This window comes from Felis catus, chromosome A1 (assembly GCF_018350175.1).
Source record: "Felis catus isolate Fca126 chromosome A1, F.catus_Fca126_mat1.0, whole genome shotgun sequence".
In the NCBI taxonomy this organism is placed as follows: Eukaryota; Metazoa; Chordata; class Mammalia; order Carnivora; family Felidae; genus Felis; species Felis catus.
Genome location: NC_058368.1, coordinates 106,858,156 through 106,876,743, shown reverse-complemented (window position 1 = coordinate 106,876,743; position 18,588 = coordinate 106,858,156). Strand labels below are relative to the sequence as shown.

The 18,588-nt window shown below is 39.8% G+C and overlaps 1 protein-coding gene across 5 annotated transcripts in view; it reads right to left on the bottom strand.

The window, feature by feature from the left end:
• The window catches only part of ADAMTS19 (ADAM metallopeptidase with thrombospondin type 1 motif 19), a 241,930-nt gene that overhangs the window by 21,684 nt on the left and 201,658 nt on the right, over positions 1-18,588 (bottom strand). For 4 of the 5 annotated variants that reach the window (XM_023254781.2, XM_023254786.2, XM_045058633.1 and 1 more), the window contains 3 exons: positions 14,217-14,352; positions 6,964-7,168; positions 2,985-3,137 (listed from right to left, as the gene is read on the bottom strand). In XM_023254781.2, the coding sequence (XP_023110549.1) occupies positions 2,985-3,137; positions 6,964-7,168; positions 14,217-14,352 (494 nt within the window). The remainder of the gene's footprint in view (positions 1-2,984; positions 3,138-6,963; positions 7,169-14,216; positions 14,353-18,588) is intronic. The other variant, XR_006598669.1, reaches the window with a different exon arrangement.

Below are 18,588 nucleotides of genomic sequence, written 5' to 3'. Positions count from 1 at the left end.
CTGAAACTTAATAATCTCAGAATTATTCCTTTTCTCTGTAATTATTTTGGGATGGTCTGTATTTTTGCATGAAAGTGATCTCTTAGGAGTGAAAAAGAAGGGGTGAAATCAATAAAGTTCACATGGCGCGACTGACTTTAATTTGTGCAGGCTGTTTAAATCTGTTAGGCTGAGATCTAAGTCATAAAAAAGAACAATGAAACTGGTTTAAGGTAAAGAGCAGACTATATTCATATAAAGAAAAAAAGTGCAACATACTGAATCTTCTAAATAAGGAAACAAAAACAAACAGACGCACAGACAAAGGTAAAAAGTCACAGAATAAAGAAGAATAGTTATTAGAGTTATCACCTTCTTTCCTTACTCACAAAGGCAATGTTCTGGCTGCGTAGTAATGTAAGAACACAACAAAACCAACTTAAAGTAATTCAGTCTAAGTATACCTAAAAATTTACACACATGTAATTATAGTAAAATTGGAAAAAATATTTTTTCAGGCTTAGCACAAAAACCCAAAAGTCCTGTTTTTTATGATCTCCCCAGTTAACAAATTTTGATTTTGCTTAAGATTTAACCAGAGGCCACATGATAGGCACATTTATTAATCAACACCAATGGTATTTGTCATGAAAATAGGATTTGCTAGCCGTATTTCCATACACAGCAATTTAGGAATTTACAGTTGTGTGTTGCAAGTCACAACAAAACCTGGATCTTCTGTTTGTTGTAATCACAATTTGTGTGTTGAACTGCAGATTAACATTTACCACTTAAAATATTCCTATTAATGAATAAAGCTGGAAAAATATAGCTCATCTATTATTGTGGGTTTTAAAATTTTTCTTACAGAAGACTTCTTTCACTTAAGGAAAACACCTCAAATCTTATTAGCCAAAATAAACAAATGTGGAGTTCCCACAGAATTAAAAGGAAACAATAGGTGACCTTCCCCATATCCCTCCAACTAGGACTTCCATTTCCTCATCCTATTTTATATCATCAGTGCTGAAGAAAGAATTAATATACAAAAAGCTTGAAAGCAATGGTGTTGTCTATCTTCCTTATTTCACTCATAGGAAAACAAAGACACCGAGGTATTCAGTAGCTTGACCAATTGGTCCATCTACATAATGAAGGAGTTGAGACTACCCCCCTCATCTCTTGACTTCCAGGCCATGGTCTTTCCTATCTTCCTACTCTATTTCCTTCTCTTAGAATTAGGAAAACATAAACCCTGAAAATAAAATAAACTATCTGTGGTTAATTTGGAATTCTCTTTCCCCTAAAAGTTGTTTGCTCTAAAGTGTGACGTTTCCTTACAGGGTTCACCAGTTCAAAGCTGCCTGGATTGGGCTGAATATTTCCTAATTCTGTAGTGAGGGATGAATTTAAATTGTTTACAAATGCATCCTTTAAAGAGTCCCAATGCAAACTTTAAATGTTGTAGGTCTTAGAAAGAAGAGTATAGTTCATGAGAACTCAGATGTGATGCTAATACGCAAACATTTTTAGAGAGGAAAGCCATTAGTAATTACAAGTAAATAGATTTTAAATGTCAGGAAATTTCTTTGGGGGAAACATTAGGCAAAACGGCTACCCCTAGTGCATTATACAATGAGAAGATTTCTTCCAGAATGTCCTTTAGCATCTTTATGAAAAGTACCACACTCCTTACCATGCCTCAGCAGCCACCATTTTTTTTTCACAAATAAAATAATGGGAAAGAAGAGAAGATTTATTATGTCTCCTTGAAGCCTTAGAATTTTATGACTTCATGATAATAGGTATATAATATCACAACTGGATGTGGAAAGGCACAGGGGATTATTTGATTAACACTTAAATTTCTGAAGACTAGTATTTGAGAGCCATTTTCCCCCTAAATATCATCAGAATTTTATCTTAAATATTTTTTTGGTGGGGGGAGCCTGGGTGTCTCAGTCAGTTAAGCATCTGACTCTTGGTTTCCGCTCAGATCATGACCTCATGGTTTGTGAGTTTGAGCCCTGCATCAGACTCTGTGCTGACAGTGCAAATCCTGCTCGAGATTCTTGCTCTCCTCTGCCCCTCCACTCCTCGTGATCTCTCTCTCAAAATATATCAATTTAAAAACAAATACCTTTTCTTTTTTTGAGAGAGAGAGAGAGAGAGAGAGAGGAGGGAGGAGGTGGAGAGGGGGAGAGAGAGGGAATCTCAAGCAGGCTTGATGCCCAGGGCAGAGCCAAACACAGGGCTCAATCTCTCAACCATGAGATCATGATCTGAGCCAAAAACAAGAGTTGGGTGCTTAACTGAGGCACCCAGGCACCCCTCAGAATTTTATCTTAAAACATGGGATTGATTAATACTTTATGTAGACTGAAGAGATAGACTGCTCACTTATATATGGGACATCACTTTATTTGTAAATTTAAATAATACTATTACCACAACATCAAACTTTCTGTTCACCTGCCACATGAGTTGTGTCTACTTGATTCGACCAAAGGGCTTCAAGTATGCTGTTCCTTTCCTTGTCTTCTATACACATCCCCAAAAATTGATGGGAAAAAGAATGCCTTTGTACATTAGGATGGGAATTGCCTCTGTTTGATTCTGTCACTACCTCACTTAGTTATATTTTCAAAATGGTCTTATCTGATAGTATTCTAATATTACGTAACTTTCATGCAAAAATATTCTGACAAAGAACGATTATGAATAAAAACTCACAACAAAATAACAATAGCCGTTTTTGAAAGCTTCCTTTGTGTCAAAAAGTGAAAGACGGTCTTCAGCGTTTTTTTACCTTTTATCTTATTTAATCTTTAAAACAGTTTTATAGAGATCATGACCACGGATTTGAACCTGGGAATATAACACTCCATCTCCCATGACCTATACCTCTGTCCTCTACTTGTCCTAAACTGCATGCTGTGTGGTCACAGCACCCAGGGCGATGCAGACATGATGGAAACCTAACAGACACGCCAAAAGACTCTTACCTTAGACCAGTCACCCATTCGCCACACATAGCATTTTGAGTAATCCTCACAATCTTCAGCCTCCCTGGGTCTGGTGGAGAGGACACATTTCTTCCTAGGGTTCGTACACCTCACGGTCCGGTGACGTACGCCTTTGCCACACTTGACCGAACACTAGTAGAAAACATCAGAGAGTCTGGATGAAGTCCGTGATTAGAAGATACAGATGAACGGTTAAATTATGTTAAGTAATATTTCTTTCTCTTTAAAATTTTTTTTTCATTTATTTTGAGAGAGAGAGGGAGAGAGAGCACAAGCAGGGGAGGGGCAGAGAGAGAGGGAAGGAGAGAATCCCAAGCAGCTTCGAAGTATCAGTGCCCGGTGCGGAGCTCGAACTCATGGACCATGAGACCATGACCCGAGTCAAAATCAAGAGTTGGATGCTTAACAGACTGAGCCACCAAGGCGCACCTTTCTTTTCTTTTCTTTTCTTTTCTTTTCTTTTCTTTTCTTTTCTTTTCTTTTCTTTTCTTTTCTTTCTTTTTTCTTTTTTTTAAAGTAGGCTTCACTCTCACCGTGGAGCCCGATGTGGAGCTTAAACTCATGACTGAGATCAAGACCTGAGCTGACATTAAGAGTCGGATGCTTAGCCAAGTGAACCATCCAGGTGCCCACTGTTAAATAATATTTCTAATCATCTGTCATAAGCCTATGACCACATATAGACCAGGTTAAAGAACAAAGAGAAGTTAAACACCTGGCTATATGCCAGTACCAGGAGCCAGATGAAGCTCAAGACAGAGTGCTGGAGGTAAATGAGTTTCAGGAACACAGGACCATTATTACAGAGATCAATATAACATAAGGATTGTTTATTAAAGACAAATAATATACAGTGATCAAAATATAAAATACTGAACTTGATTGCCATAAAAATTTTTATGTATAATTATCTAAGAAAATTCATTTTATTTTTGCTAAGATTTAGTTTGTTGTAGCCCTAAGAAATGTTTGCAAAAGATAGAAACATTTTTTAGAGGGTGCCCTTTCTCACAAACTTTTCTTAAAGCTAAAACGGAGAAAAATCTTAGCAAAAATAAAATAAATATTTAATTGCATAATTATACACCCCTAGAAATTATCATTCTAAATGACTGCAAGCATTGAAAATATAATTCAGTTGAAAAACAGTTTGTTTATTTCATAAATAACTGATGCCTGATTTAAGATGGTGACGTAACATACAAACATGTGTGTATTTGTATACAAATATACAAGTTTTTCTAGGTGCAACTTGGCATCTCATTTTTATTTATGTCTCTTATTACGGAATATGTGTAAAGCTTCTAAGTTTTACAAAGATATACATCACTGACTATCTGGACACAGGGCATTGGGACCTGGACCAAAATGGCATTGGGCAAGAGAAGGGAAAGGAAGGAGAGAAGGGAATGGATGAAAGATACGGCAAACCTCGAAAATTCAATGAATATTTGTGATTAAAAAATGTCCAAAACAAGAGTTGCAGGAATACATTTAACAATGACGTAGTATTAAGAATAAGCATGTGGGGGCGCCTGGGTGGCGCAGTCGGTTAAGCGTCCGACTTCATCCAGGTCACGATCTCGCGCTCTGTGAGTTCGAGCCCCGCGTCAGGCTCTGGGCTGATGGCTCAGAGCCTGGAGCCTGTTTCTGATTCTGTGTCTCCCTCTCTCTCTGCTCCTCCCCTGTTCATGCTCTGTCTCTCTCTGTCCCAAAAATAAATAAACGTTGAAAAAAAAATTAAAAAAAAAAAAGAATAAGCATGTGGACTACAACAGGTGTGTTGTTGAAAACCTGAGCATGAAACTAATGTTATTATAAATATCGTACATTTTACACAAATGAGTAACTGTCTCATAATTTATGGCTTATGTTTGAATATGTTGAGCTTTAAAGTGGGCTACACGTGTGACTTAGCATCTTAAAATTTATATTTTAATGTTTTGCAGTTGGAACTAACCCTCAACCATAAAATCAATGTTTAAATTAAATAAAAACAAGAGAAACATTTTTTTAAATTGGTAGACTGCATTGAGACATAATATTTCTCCCAGCTGGTGCCAAAAATCTGTACAGAATCTCTCTGACCTATTTCCTCCTAAAGAGTTTGCAAAAACATTATGGTTAGGCTGGAGGTGGGATATTTTCCTTCGCTCACGTGAATCTTCTCTCCAGATTGAACTGATTCATTTGGATGTAATATTAGATACTACATTCGTCGGCAAAGCACACATCAAAAATGAAGGAGAATCTGTTAAGCAGCCAGGTGTAAGGTGTAGCTCAGAAAAGGAAGACACCGGCAAATCATGCTACTGGTCAATGTACTTTAGTAGGTGTGGGGTTGCGTTAATTGAAGAATATTCCCACACCTTACTATCTAAGCTCCTTTATCCTCATTTTCAAAGGATTAGCTGCTCATCATACCCTAGCATTTTATTTGTCAGTTTTAGATCCTATCTAATATTCTGAAAGTAAGCATCTGAATGATTTGGCTCTGGGTGTGCATGTGCGTGTGTGTGTGTGCTCATGTGTGTGGGTATGTAAGTGTGAGTGTGTTTGTGTGTGTGTGGCATATAGCCACATACTCACATAAAATGCTTCAGAGCAGCTAGAGACTATAAGTAATGATTGCCATTTATTATTTTTATATACATTTTTTAATGTTTATTTTTGAAGAAGAGAGAGATAGAATGTGAGTGGGGGAGGGGCAGAGAGAGAGGGAGACACAGAATCTGAAGCAGGCTCCAGGCCCTGAGCCGTCAGCCCAGAGCCCGATGCGGGGCTTGAACTCACAAACCGTGAGCTCATGACCTGAGCCGAAGTTGGATGCTCAACCGACTGAGCCACCCAGGAGCCCCTATATAAATTTTTAAAATCTATTTATTTTTGAGAGAGTCAGAGTGACGCGGGAGGGGCAGAGACAGAGGGAGACACAGGATCTGAAGCAGGCTCCAGGCTCGGAGCTGTCAGCACAGAGCCCGACGTGGGGCTCAAACCACAAACCGTGAGATCATGACTTGAGCTGAAATTGGACGCCCAGCCAACTGAGCCACCCCGGTGCCCAGACTGCTGTGTATTATTATACAAACATATGTATCAGGTTAAAAGAAAATAAACCATACAGTTTGGCGTGGACCACACCGGTGTGCTACAGACGACGTGCCAATGGGTGTGTGGTGCAGTGAATCTGACTGCACTGGGTTCAAATCCAAGCCCTTCTACTTAGATAGGATTGGGTAAACTATTTAATGTCTCTGAGATCAATTATAAAATGGTGAAACTATTAACTTTCTTAGATTGATGATTAAATGCAAACCATATACTAAATATGAAATAAAAACAGAGTCTTTGCTTCTAGGAGATGATTGTTAAAGGATAACGCCCTTTCTTGTTCTTTCTCTTTTAAGTGTTCAGGCAGGGAAAGACAATGAGTCAAATGTGTATTAAAATTTCTTCAGTGCCTGGGTGGTTCAGTCGGTTGGGCATCTGACTTCGGCTTGGGTCACAATCTCACGGTTATGGGTTTGAGCCCTGCGTTGGGCTCTGTGCTGACAGCTTGGAGCCTGGAGCCTGCTTTGGATTCTGTGTCCCTCTCTCTCTGCCCCTTCTGCCACTCGTGCTCTGTTTGTCCCGCTCTCAAAAATAAATAAACATTAAGAAATTTAAAAAAATCTGCCCACTGAAGAGTATACTCATGGTATACAAATAAAAAAAGCAGCAACCTAAAGTGTATATAGAATACATTTTTGATTATGTTACAATATTTATTGAATAGAGTAAATAACTTTGTCTTCTTCTGTTTGCAAAATTATATATAAGCAGCATATACTCTTTCTTGTCAGAAAAGTTAATAAACTGCTGTAAACAGAGATTCTGAACATGATAGCACATGACATCAGACAGGGTGGGCATCAGAGGAGAGAAATGAAGTGGGGAGGGCTGGGGGCGTGCACTGTACCTCAGACCACACTCCTGCCTCCCATACGGTCATGCAGTCCTGACCCTCACAGCGCTGGGCGGAGGCAGGCTTAGGCCCGGAGCAGTCCCTCTCCCGGGCTCTGATCAGAGTCCCATTGCTCAACTGTTGGGTACAGGCCACCTGTCTGCTCTGCATCCCTTTTCCACAAGTTCGTGAACAGGGGGTCCATTCCGTCATCATCCATCTAAAAGTAAAGCAAGAACCACTGAAACAAGTTAAAAGATATCGACCCATGGTGTATTTTGACATGTCTGGAATTAGAATCGTGGCACAGTGACTTTTTTGTTTTTAACTAATATAGCTTTGTCTAAAACACCTGTGCTTTCTATCATTTTGAATTCTCCTTATTTCCTATCTCAGGGCCTTGTTCTTGTTTGTTTGTTTGTTTGTTTAGAGAGCAGGCAAGGGGCAGAGAAGGAGGGAGAGAGAGAATCCCAAGTAGGCCCTGCACTGTCAGCACAGAGCCCAATGTGGGCTCAAACTCACCAACTGTGAAATGGTGACCTGAGCCGAAATCAAGTCAGATGCTTAACAGACCGAGCCACCCGAGCGCCCCCCTCAGGGCCTTGTGTGTCTTAGAATCTCAAAGAATGAGATTCTGTCCACACCATAGTACGTGCTTTGCCTGTGGCTGCTTATCATATTGGCACACTGAGATACCTTCTAAGTGCACAATTGCTAAGATACATGGGTTATTCCTGTTCTTCATGTTTTGAATCTTCACAACAACTCCACGTGTTAAGTACGACAACTATCGTGGAGAGGGAAACCACGGCAAGGAAAGATTTAGCAACTTACCAAGGGTCACGAGGTTGCAAAGTCAGAAATTGGAAGTGAGGCTGTACAAGGACCTCACAAGGAGACATATGCAGGTATTAGCAAGGTAACAGAACCCTGTCAGTGAGAATGCCCTCTTACCTGGGGGAAGCAATCATTAGTACATTATGCCTAGTATCTGCAACAAGATTTCTGTGCCTGGGACATACCTTCCAGATAAAGCTATGTGTGCTTCCTCAGGCTAGCCTCTATGTACTTGCAATGTAATCACAGACATAGGAGTGACCGGCTCAGAGTGCTACGCGTCAAGTGACCTTATTGTGAAAGGTCCTCAAGAACTCCAACTATTATTCTTGGATTTCACTGATTCAGTGATTCAGCCCACACACATGTAGTTTAATACCTAGATGGACATCCTTTACCCAATCACAAGGGCAGTGATACATATCTATGGCACTTCCTTTTCTAATGAATTCGGATCTAACCTAGGACCACTAATTTAAACACATCCCCAAATTTATTTCAGGAAGAAGCAAGGCCTATGCCTGAAAAGTGATTCATAAAATTTGTATAATTCTGGTCAATATATGATTCTCATCAATAAAACCCTCTCTGTATTTCCCATCATTAGGACAACCTCCCAGGGGGATCTAAATTCCCCCCCCCCCAAACTATCTGCACGATCCTATTTCGTCGCAGTGAAGGGCAGTCAGAAGCCCTGAGCTTAATTCGGGGTTCGTACTAGCTGTGCACATTCTTGAAACAATACTTAACAGCTGTTAAGTTTCCATTCTGTCATTTTGTAAAAGGGTTTATTATTATACTGTCTGACATACAATAGGGACTCAGGATATAGTATATACTATATATATTACCATATATTTGTAAGTGATTTATACTTACTCATTTCTCTAGCTTCTTCTCTCATTTGTTTGGAAAATAAAGCATATGCTTAGTTTGCTCCCCAAGCACTTTCTATTTTCTCCACATGGTCTGTGTATGGAGCATCCACTGCCTGGATCCTTGACAGCCAGGTCCAAGTCCCTTCCTCCCAAAAGAGCTTCTCCACCTAACCCACAATGATTGTGCTCTCCTCTGCCCTCTGGCATTTGGCTTGTGGCACTCAGCACTTGTTAAATATTCCCTAGCAAGGTGGAGGGGCTCACAGCCCCCCTACAAAAGTTGACCTTCTTTTCCTGATTAGGATATAAGCTCTTTAGGGCTGCCTGGGTGGCTCGGTCAGTTAAGCATCAGACTTAGGCTCAGGTCATGATCTTGAGGCTCATGAGTTTGAGTCCCACAGTGGGCTCTGTGCTGACAGCCTGCTTCAGATTCTGTCTCCCTCTTTCTCTACCTTGCCCCCGCTCGCACTGTCTCTCTCTCTCTCTCTCAAAAATAAATAAACATTAAAATTTTTTTTAAAAAAAGTTTAAAGAATTAAAAAAAGGATATAACTCTTTAAAGGCAGAGATCAACGTCTTATTCTCCTTTGCATCCATAATACTTTGCACACAACAGCCTGTCATTAAACATTTCTCGATTTGGAATTTGTGTCTGTGTTTTACAGAAATGGCATCAATTCTTCCTAATTTACTTAAGCCTAAATGCCCCTGGCAATGATTCAAAGTTTGGGAAGTCCCATCCTCATGTAATCTAGTTTTCTCATCTGTACAATGGATTTAGTTCTAAATGATTCTATGCTTCTATTTCTAAAAAAAAAAAAAATCACGATAACAGTTACATTGCAATATTGCCTCTAACAATGTTCTTGTCTGCAAATCTATCAGATATGATGCAGATCTACCATTTTGCTTCGGAGTCCCCTAGTGGATTGTTCCTAATGTACTTATCTTCCAAATTTATTTAGTTTCCTGCTTCACCTTTTTACATGAGGATACCTGGGTTATAATTAAATTTAAACCCACGTATGCACCTTTCCCTTCAACTATGGAACCTAGAAGACACTACCGAAAAGAGAAGTATCTGCAATTTCATGGGAGATCATGTTCTTTTAATGTTTCTTTAAATTTACTTTTGAGAGAGTGTGAGCAAGGGAGGGGCAGAGAGAGGGGGACAGAGGATCCAAAGCAGATTCTGCGCTGAGAGCAGCAAGCCTGATGCAGGGCTTGAACTCACAAACCAAACCATGAGATCATGACCTGAGCTGAAGTCAGACGTTCAAATGACTGAGCCACCTAGGCACCCCTGGAATCTCATGTTTTTTAAATAAAATACATTTGAGATATCCTTAGTATAATGGTAAAAGTTACTTTTTCCATTCCTTGTGAAAACTGCTTAAAAATAAGAATTAAAGCGTAAAACATATTCTAATAAGGGAAAAAACGCTTTATATTTTGGAATTAACCTAATTTGGAGTTATCCCATTTCCTTATCTTTAAGATTCCCTCTTGTATTTATTTACCCAAGGGATACAGGAGTACTGATGCATAGGGGCACTTGTACCCCAATGTTTATAGCAGCACTCTCAACAATAGCCAAATTATGGAAAGAGCCTAAATGTCCATCAACTGATGAATGGATAAAGAAATTGTGGTTTATATACACAATGTAGTACTACGTGGCAATGAGAAAGAATGAACTATGGCCCTTTGTAGCAACGTGGATGGAACTGGAGAGTGTGATGCTAAGTGAAATAAGCCATACAGAGAAAGACAGATACCATATGTTTTCACTCTTAGGTGGATCCTGAGAAACTTAACAGAAACCCATGAGGGAGGGGGAGGGAAAAAAAAAAGGAGGTTAGAGTGGGAGAGAGCCAAAGCATAAGAGACTCTTAAAAACTGAGAACAAACTGAGGGTTGATGGGGGGTGGGAGGGAGGGGACGGTGGGTGATGGGTATTGAGGAGGGCACCTTTTGGGATGAGCAATGGGTACCAATTTGGTATGAAAACCAATTTGACAATAAATTTCATATATTGAAGAAAAAAAAAGATTCCCTCTTGCAAAGCTATTTACTAGTGCATTGATATATTTTATATTTGGCATATAGGGTTCTGTCAGACTATTTGATTCTATTCAATAAATGTAAATGGAAATTAGAAAGTTTCTTACTAGGGTGGGGAGAAAGAAGAGGCAGGAAAATTAAAACCAGTAAGTCACAGAAAGTTTTCCTATGATGAACCTTAACAATTGCTTGTGTCCATTTCTTACTATTCAATGTTTTGGCTAACCTCACTGACATTGCTTCTTGGTGATTTGCGATATATTGACTCCTTTTCCAAGGGAAGGAAGATAACAATCTCTAACAAAAAAGATATCCAGTCTCCAGGTGCAAAAAACTCTCACTCAGAAAAGTAGTCACCCTTTGAAACTATTCATTTTACCAAGTCATTAACAAGGCATTTTCCCTCAAGATAGCCGAGGTCAGCGAACGAACAATGAATGGTGTGTATATTGTACACTCTGATCCCTTGCAGACAAAGTCAGGAAGTGACAAACATGTTCTAGTCCTCATATCCAACTTGAAGATTCCTGATACACCAGGAAAAGCCAATGCTCTTCCCTCCAAATGGAAAAGTTATATGGTATATGAAACAAATGAAGTTTTGAAATATTTTAGCAATAATTTAACACAAGATAAGGTGGCATTTTAATATCTATTAAAAGAGATAGATGGGTGCCTGGGTGGCTCAGTTGGTTGAGTGCCTGGCTTTGGCTCAGGTCACGATCTCACCACTGTTGAGTTCGAGCCCCACATCGGGCTCACTGCTTGTCAGCCCATCAGCAGAGCCCGCTTCGGATCCATCCCCCTCCTCTGCCCCTCAGCCACTTGTGCTCTCATAAAAATAAACAAATATTTTAAAAAATAAGATAAAAGAGACACAGAAAAAGATAAACCTTAGGAATGGCAATAACAAAAATGGTCCAGATTCTTTTGGCAAAGGCCAAAAACTCTGCTGTTCCATTTGTCCCGCACTGAACAGAGGGGAGTCAAGGACTTGATGGCAGGTAACAGTAATTCCCTAGGTCACTTTTCCTGTTGATTACTCCACTGCCACCTAAAAAAATCTTAATTAGTTCATCTACTCATGAAGTCATCCTGAAAACCATACAGTCAAGTAGAGGGAATGGGCATAACACTATTGGAAGTATATTAATGTGCTTTTATCTTTTGCATGGTCTTCTACATATCATTCTTTTGTCCTTTTCCTTAGAAGCATAGTTTGCCCTGGGGTTTGGGGAAGAATAAGAATATTCGAGCAGAAATGGACAGGCAAGAAAAAGCTGATACTCAGCTTTTGTCACCGAATCTACAGAAAAGCAAGCCTTGACATTTCAGCATTGTAAAGAAAGAAAGGATTTTCTAAATTCTTTTAAGCTCTCATTAATATAGCATGAGCTGGATCTGAAGGGCTTAATAACTGAATTTTGCCATAAGCCTGAAATACAGGGAACTCAGGATCAGGGCTACATCAGAGGTGGGAAGGCAGGGGGAACAGGGAAACCAGAAGAACTGAGCATTAGCCTCAATGACACTAATTCCCAAAGAGATTAAGACAAAAAGGTTTAAATACAGTTAATTGGCAACTTTGTTCCTCCTCCCTCTTTAAACTGCTCCCGCATACTTATTCATTTCAGTGGAGGGTCATGAAGAACATTATATTAGTTATAGACCGCTATAAAGCTACAAATTATTTGCACACCTGAGTTCCAGGACATGTAAATTCACTGTGTCCCTTGTACAGGAGCCAATGAGAGGGGAGATCAATCTCTGTTCGGCTCGCCAGGAACTCACAACTATGTCCTGAGCCTCAACAGATCTCTGAGTGTTGGGATAGAACAGATGTGCCTGTCTCTGTATTCCAGAGGATTCAACGCAGCCTCAAACTCATTTAATCTTTCTATCTTTAATTTTTTTTTTCAACGTTTATTTTTATTTTTGGGACAGAGAGAGACAGAGCATGAACGGGGGAGGGGCAGAGAGAGAGGGAGACACAGAATCGGAAACAGGCTCCAGGCTCTGAGCCATCAGCCCAGAGCCCGACGCGGGGCTCGAACTCACGGGCCGCGAGATCGTGACCTGGCTGAAGTCGGACGCTTAACCGACTGCGCCACCCAGGCGCCCCTAATCTTTCTATCTTTGAAAGCTTTTAGGACCTTTGACACTGGGGGTCAGTCCCACTCAAGCCCAACCTTAATTTTTATATGAAAACACGTGGACGTTCAGCTCTATGATGGGAACCACTCCAAACCACCTTGCTGCTAGCTCACTCCAAAATGATACTCCAGTTCCACTTCATCTCTGCCTGTTACTAAGGTTTCTACACCACTTTCAGCTGCTCAGCATCACTGTCTTACTTCCTACTTCAGAGTTTCTCGCCTACTTTGTTGCCTCATACTCACTGGGGAAGTCACAGGAGACCGAGACAAATGGACTGCCCAATAACTAGGACCCAGCTCAGGAATTGGGTGATGGAAGGTCAGGGATCGGGCAGTCACCCTGGGAGCTCTGGGAGAGGAAGTGAAGACGTAGCCTGGGAAACCAGGAGGACCACACCATCCCTGGTGTCGCATGAGGGACTGGGTCCCGGCCAGTCCTGCTTTGTTTTATATCTCCCTTGGCAAGTTCTACAATACCATTTCAGAGAATTCAAGAACAAATAGCTAACTTCAACCCATAGTCAGGTTTTTGAAGAAGTGACCAACAGACTACCAAGCAATTTTAATTATACCTCCTTTGTCTCACTTAGTGGTTGTTTTCATCCTGTGGAGAATACAGTTAAAGTTGAGGTAAGTCCTAGCCAGCCTTGCTGCTTTTATTTTTAATCTTATTTATTATTTTGAGAGAGAGAGACAGACAGACAGATATACAGAGAGACAGAGAGAACAGACATATACATGAGCAGGGGAAGGGCAGAGAGAGAAAGAGAGAGAATCCCAAGCAGGCCCCACATTGTCAGCACAGAGCCTGACCGGGAGCTTGATCCCAACTGTGAAATCATGACTTGAACCAAAATCAAATGTCAGACACTTAACCAACTGAGCCACCCATGTGCCCCCCATCCTTTCTGCTTTAATACTCTTTTCATCCAGGCAATTATCTTTCTTTCCTAGATCTTTCTTGTTTAAAACATTACATCTTGGTATATATTCCTTTGCACTGTTGTTAGGAAAATGTGGATTTGTTAGTACTTGGAGTGTTTAAAAAATACTTTTATGTTTATTTTATTTTTGAGAGAGAGAGACAGACAGAGCACGAGCAGGGGGAGGGGCAGGGAGAGAGGGAGACACAGGATCCAAAGCACCCTCCAGGCTCTGATCTGTCAGCACAGAACCCGACGAGGGGCTCAAACTCACCAACCGTGAGATTATGACCTGAGCCAAAGTTGGTGCTCAACCGACTGAGCCACCCAGGCGCCCCAGTGTTTTGAGTGTTAAAGATCAGTGATTTAGTGGCCAAATGGAGCATTAGCAAGTGGTGGGAGAGGGTTACCTTGTTTGGCATGGTTGCTCATTACACTTGCGAATCTGTGGCTCCGGCTTGGTTAGGTACTTGCATTTCTTGTTGTCCACAATGCTGATGTTTTTGTTCATGATTTTTGTGCAAGACACTGTTGTCTTCCTTTCTCCTGAAAAGAGCAAACAAACATAAAGAAATGAGAGGCCTTTATGTAAATGGGCTTAGGAGGTGTGCATAGGCTGGTTGTAATTTTCAGATTTGTAAAGGAATTTCAAGTTATATCAATGAAGATATAATTTAAAATTTACGTGCAAATACATCTCTAGCCTTAAGGAAGATAAATGGTAAGGTTTTCCTCACTAGAAATTAAATGGCAAGTTTTACATTCCCAAGGGATTGTGGCAGCATAGGTTGCTAAAACATTAATTAAGGATTTGTTGGTAAGGACTATGCTATCTTTTAGCATTAAGTGGTGGAAAGCTGTAATTTGCAAAAAACCTGTATACTTTCATGGAAGCACATAAACACGCGTGTGTATTTTATCATTTGGCTCTGTACCACCTGTGCTCTGTAGTAAGTTATGGAAAGCAGGCTTTTCTGTATATTTTTAGTATAACTCACACCTTTATTCCTATTGTCTCTGATAAAAGTGTTTTAGCGCAATGAGGAATTCTAGAAATATTCATTCCCTATTCATTGTGATGTTCTCTAAGAAAAGCTGTGGGACTCCTGCTATTTTTCACCAGATTTCAGAAAAATGGCTTCTCTACTTTCTCTGTTATGATAAAGTCTGATTAGAGTAGGTTAAAATGACCACTAGTATGGTATTTCTTGTTCTTTGAGACCGATAAGAACACTTACTTGACAACATTTTCGTTATTTCCTCTGGTACCTAAAGAGCCTAGTAAATATATGCTAATTCTGTTTCTCTATAAAAGTCTAAATATCTATGTAAGATTTAATAATCTAATTTAACTTATTGTTTGACATTATAAAGTAATTACATCTACCAACAATTTTAAGGCCAGATGGGTCATAAAGGATTAAGAAAATAATCTCAAGTCTTCTGGGTCTCTACTGAAAGGCCATTAGTTAGGGTCCCATGACTGTCATGCAATGGGTAATTAGGAAACTCAGAGCATTCATGACAGTCATGCCAAATACGACAGGCTGGGCTGGTGGCAGAGAGGTCACTCTGTCATTTAACTGACAGACAGGGAAGGCTGGCATCAAGAAAGAAGAAAAGAAGGAATGTAGACAGAGAGCTACTTTGAGTAATTTTTAGTAGCTTTTGCTTTGACCTGAATGGGGGATGGGGAGAAGCAACAAGGTGGCCCAGTAGAAGGCAAAGAACAGTTGTTGGGTTTGAGGATCTTCCCTTCACCTGCCTCTCAACAACACTGAGCATAGTCCCATGACAATTTGTAGTATACAAAAAGGATTCTCTCTCCACCCCCGTATGTGTGTGTGTGTGTGTGTGTGTGTGTGTGTGTGTGTGTGTATTAACTAACAATTATATCTGTGATTATTGCATATCATGTTATTGAAATCATTTAGGTCTTCAGTTTTATTTTCTAGTACAAGTAGCACAATGTTGGCCAAACTATTCCCGGTCTGGAGAATTCCGGTGCAATACAGCTTATTCTATGGGAGCTCCATATAGACAACATAGTGCCAGGCATGTAAAAGGCCCTTTCCCAGCTTGGCAAATAGAATGTGAGCTCAACTGCAGTGTCCAGGCTAAGGACTTTATGGTCAGCTGCCTACTTGAATGAACATCTCTGCCTCAGAAGTCCTGGCCCTGACCTGTGTACCTCACATGTTCAGGCAAGCTGATGCCAACTGGTAGAAAAAAAGACAACATTTTACGCTGGAGGTAAATGCTTAGGGGCTGTCCAGGCTATTCCCAGGTAGGCCAAGAAGGGTGGAGTGTGGCATCACATGTAATCACAGAAGTGTTCAGTACCACCAACTTCAATTTTCAAATAAATTGCTAGAAAAGCAGAAATGGCTCATGTTCGTTTTTTTTTGCAGAAAAAAAAAAAAACTGGCCTCAGGAGGTAGGAGTTACCTAAATGTAAATAATCGGGACACAGAGTTTTGGGTAACTTCTTCCTAGTTTCCCATGTTCCAGGTGCACCTTTATGACCTGATGCACAATTAAATAGATATTATGCAAGTTCTGTATAATGCGAACATATGTAAGTAACAATTTCTACATTATGATGATGCCCACTTAAAAGCAGGATTAAAATACACGTTCCTTTCATCAAATATAAATGTTAGTTTTAAAATCGAATTTAAGGCCTTCAAATTCCTAAGACGCTCTTTTGCAGAATAGATGTGGTTGCCTAAACTAATTTAAAGAGTGGCTTTCTGCCAACTACAACACACACACACAAATGACTAACAGACAGTATCCAGAAAGCTTTGTGAACATGTATGTAGTCATGCAGTAAATAACTCAGGGCTAATTACACTGCATTTCTTTCCTTTCCTCAGGAAATGCATAACTTTAGTTATACTACCCCAGAGCTCACATATGAAGCTATTGAAACAAAATGTTTTGAGGACAAGTGTTGATATGTCAAAAGAGACATAGGTTTCTATCTCATTTCAGGGAGCACCTTGGTGTTCAAGGAAAGTGGAAAGGCATGTGATGATGAATTGGGACATTTCCATCTACACTGGAGCAAGGAAGCTCACATCATACGTTTTTTGGCAGAGAGGATAGACTTGGCCCTACTTTTAAAAAATTTCATTGAACAAAAACAATAGAATCAGGGGGAAGAAATCTATTGCTCAGCTACAGGCACACTATGCCTATGAAAATACAACTAGATCTTCAAGCCATATGGAAATGTTATTGTTTGACTTTTTTCTTTTATATATTTTTATGTTCCAGCCAACACAGGAAATTTCCATTCTAGCATCTAATAGCAGTATTTACAATGCATCCCGTACTGTGGAACCTAGGGACGGACCCAAAGTGATGAAGTAACTGGCTTTCCGCCTGAGCCATGAGTAGCTGCAAGCTGTTGACAGTGTATTACTTGCTTTACGGCAATTAACTTCACCTCTAGGTCATTCCCGTTGAATCGGTTTTGGGGAAATCAGTTGTGATGCTTTGAATGCAATTATGAATACAAGAATATGACCATTAAGCAATTGGTCTCATTGCCAAATTCGGGCAAAATCTGAAAATGAAGGGTAATTTTTATTTACTGACTCTGTTCTCTGAAGACACTTAACAAAGACTAGATGCATGTGCCTTCTTTTCCAGTCTCAGATACAAGCTGATCTTCTTTCTATGCTCTATATTTAACCCCATGAAATGGATATTTTTAATAAAACTATATTCTATCCACATAGATCACATTTCTAGAACTGGCACCATAAATGTGGAAACACGTTCTTGGGAATGTGTTCAGTGCTTCAGTATATGTAGATGAAATTCTATCTTATTAGATGTTCCAAACTTTTTTTTTTTTTAACATTTATTTACTTTTGAGACAGAGAGAGACAGAGAATGAACGCGGGAGGATCAGAGAGAGAGGGAGACACAGAATCCGAAACAGGCTCCAGGCTCTGAGCTGTCAGCACAGAGCCCGACGCGGGCCTCGAACTCATGAGCAGTGAGATCACGACCTAAACCGAAGTCGGACACTTAGCCGACCAAGCCACCCAGGCGCCCCTGTTCCAAACTTTTAAATAAAACTGTGGACCTCTACAAGACAGAGATTATATATAGTCATTGGTCTTTATCATTTTCTCTCAAATTATCTACTTATTTTCTATTGAACTCACAATGGCCAGCAAGCAAGTAACCCAAAAGTAAGTATATTTTCATAAGGATGAAGTGCTCTTCTCTGAGCACTCCTTAGAAATATGTAAAATGCAGGGGTTTCTTTAGGCATACAATTGCTAACTTGGTCAACTTCCAAAATTGTGCATTCCATTTGATTCTTAGTCATTTTTTGACATTTCTGTAAAAAGTTTCCCTCAGGGCTTGGGCTTAATATTAAAATGACTATTTCATCTTTTTTTTAATGAAAATATTTTTATTTTGTATTGTTTTCAACACCCAATATATAATCCAAACTGAACTTATCATTTCCATGCACATAAGTAGTTTAATGGGATCCCATAACTTCCAAGATAAATTTAACTTGAGTCCTAGCATAACACTCAAGGACTCATGCACTAGCTTCTTTCTATAAAAAGTAGAAAATGGTCAAATTACTTCCCACTCCTTGATCCTCGTATTTTACACCCCAGAAATAAACATTCTCACAAACCTGAGTGCCTTTGCACCTAGGCATAGCCCTGGAAAGCTTTTTACATCTTCCCATATCACTTTGTGTAGTGATTTTACTATTATCTGGCCCCTACTAAAAGAACAGTG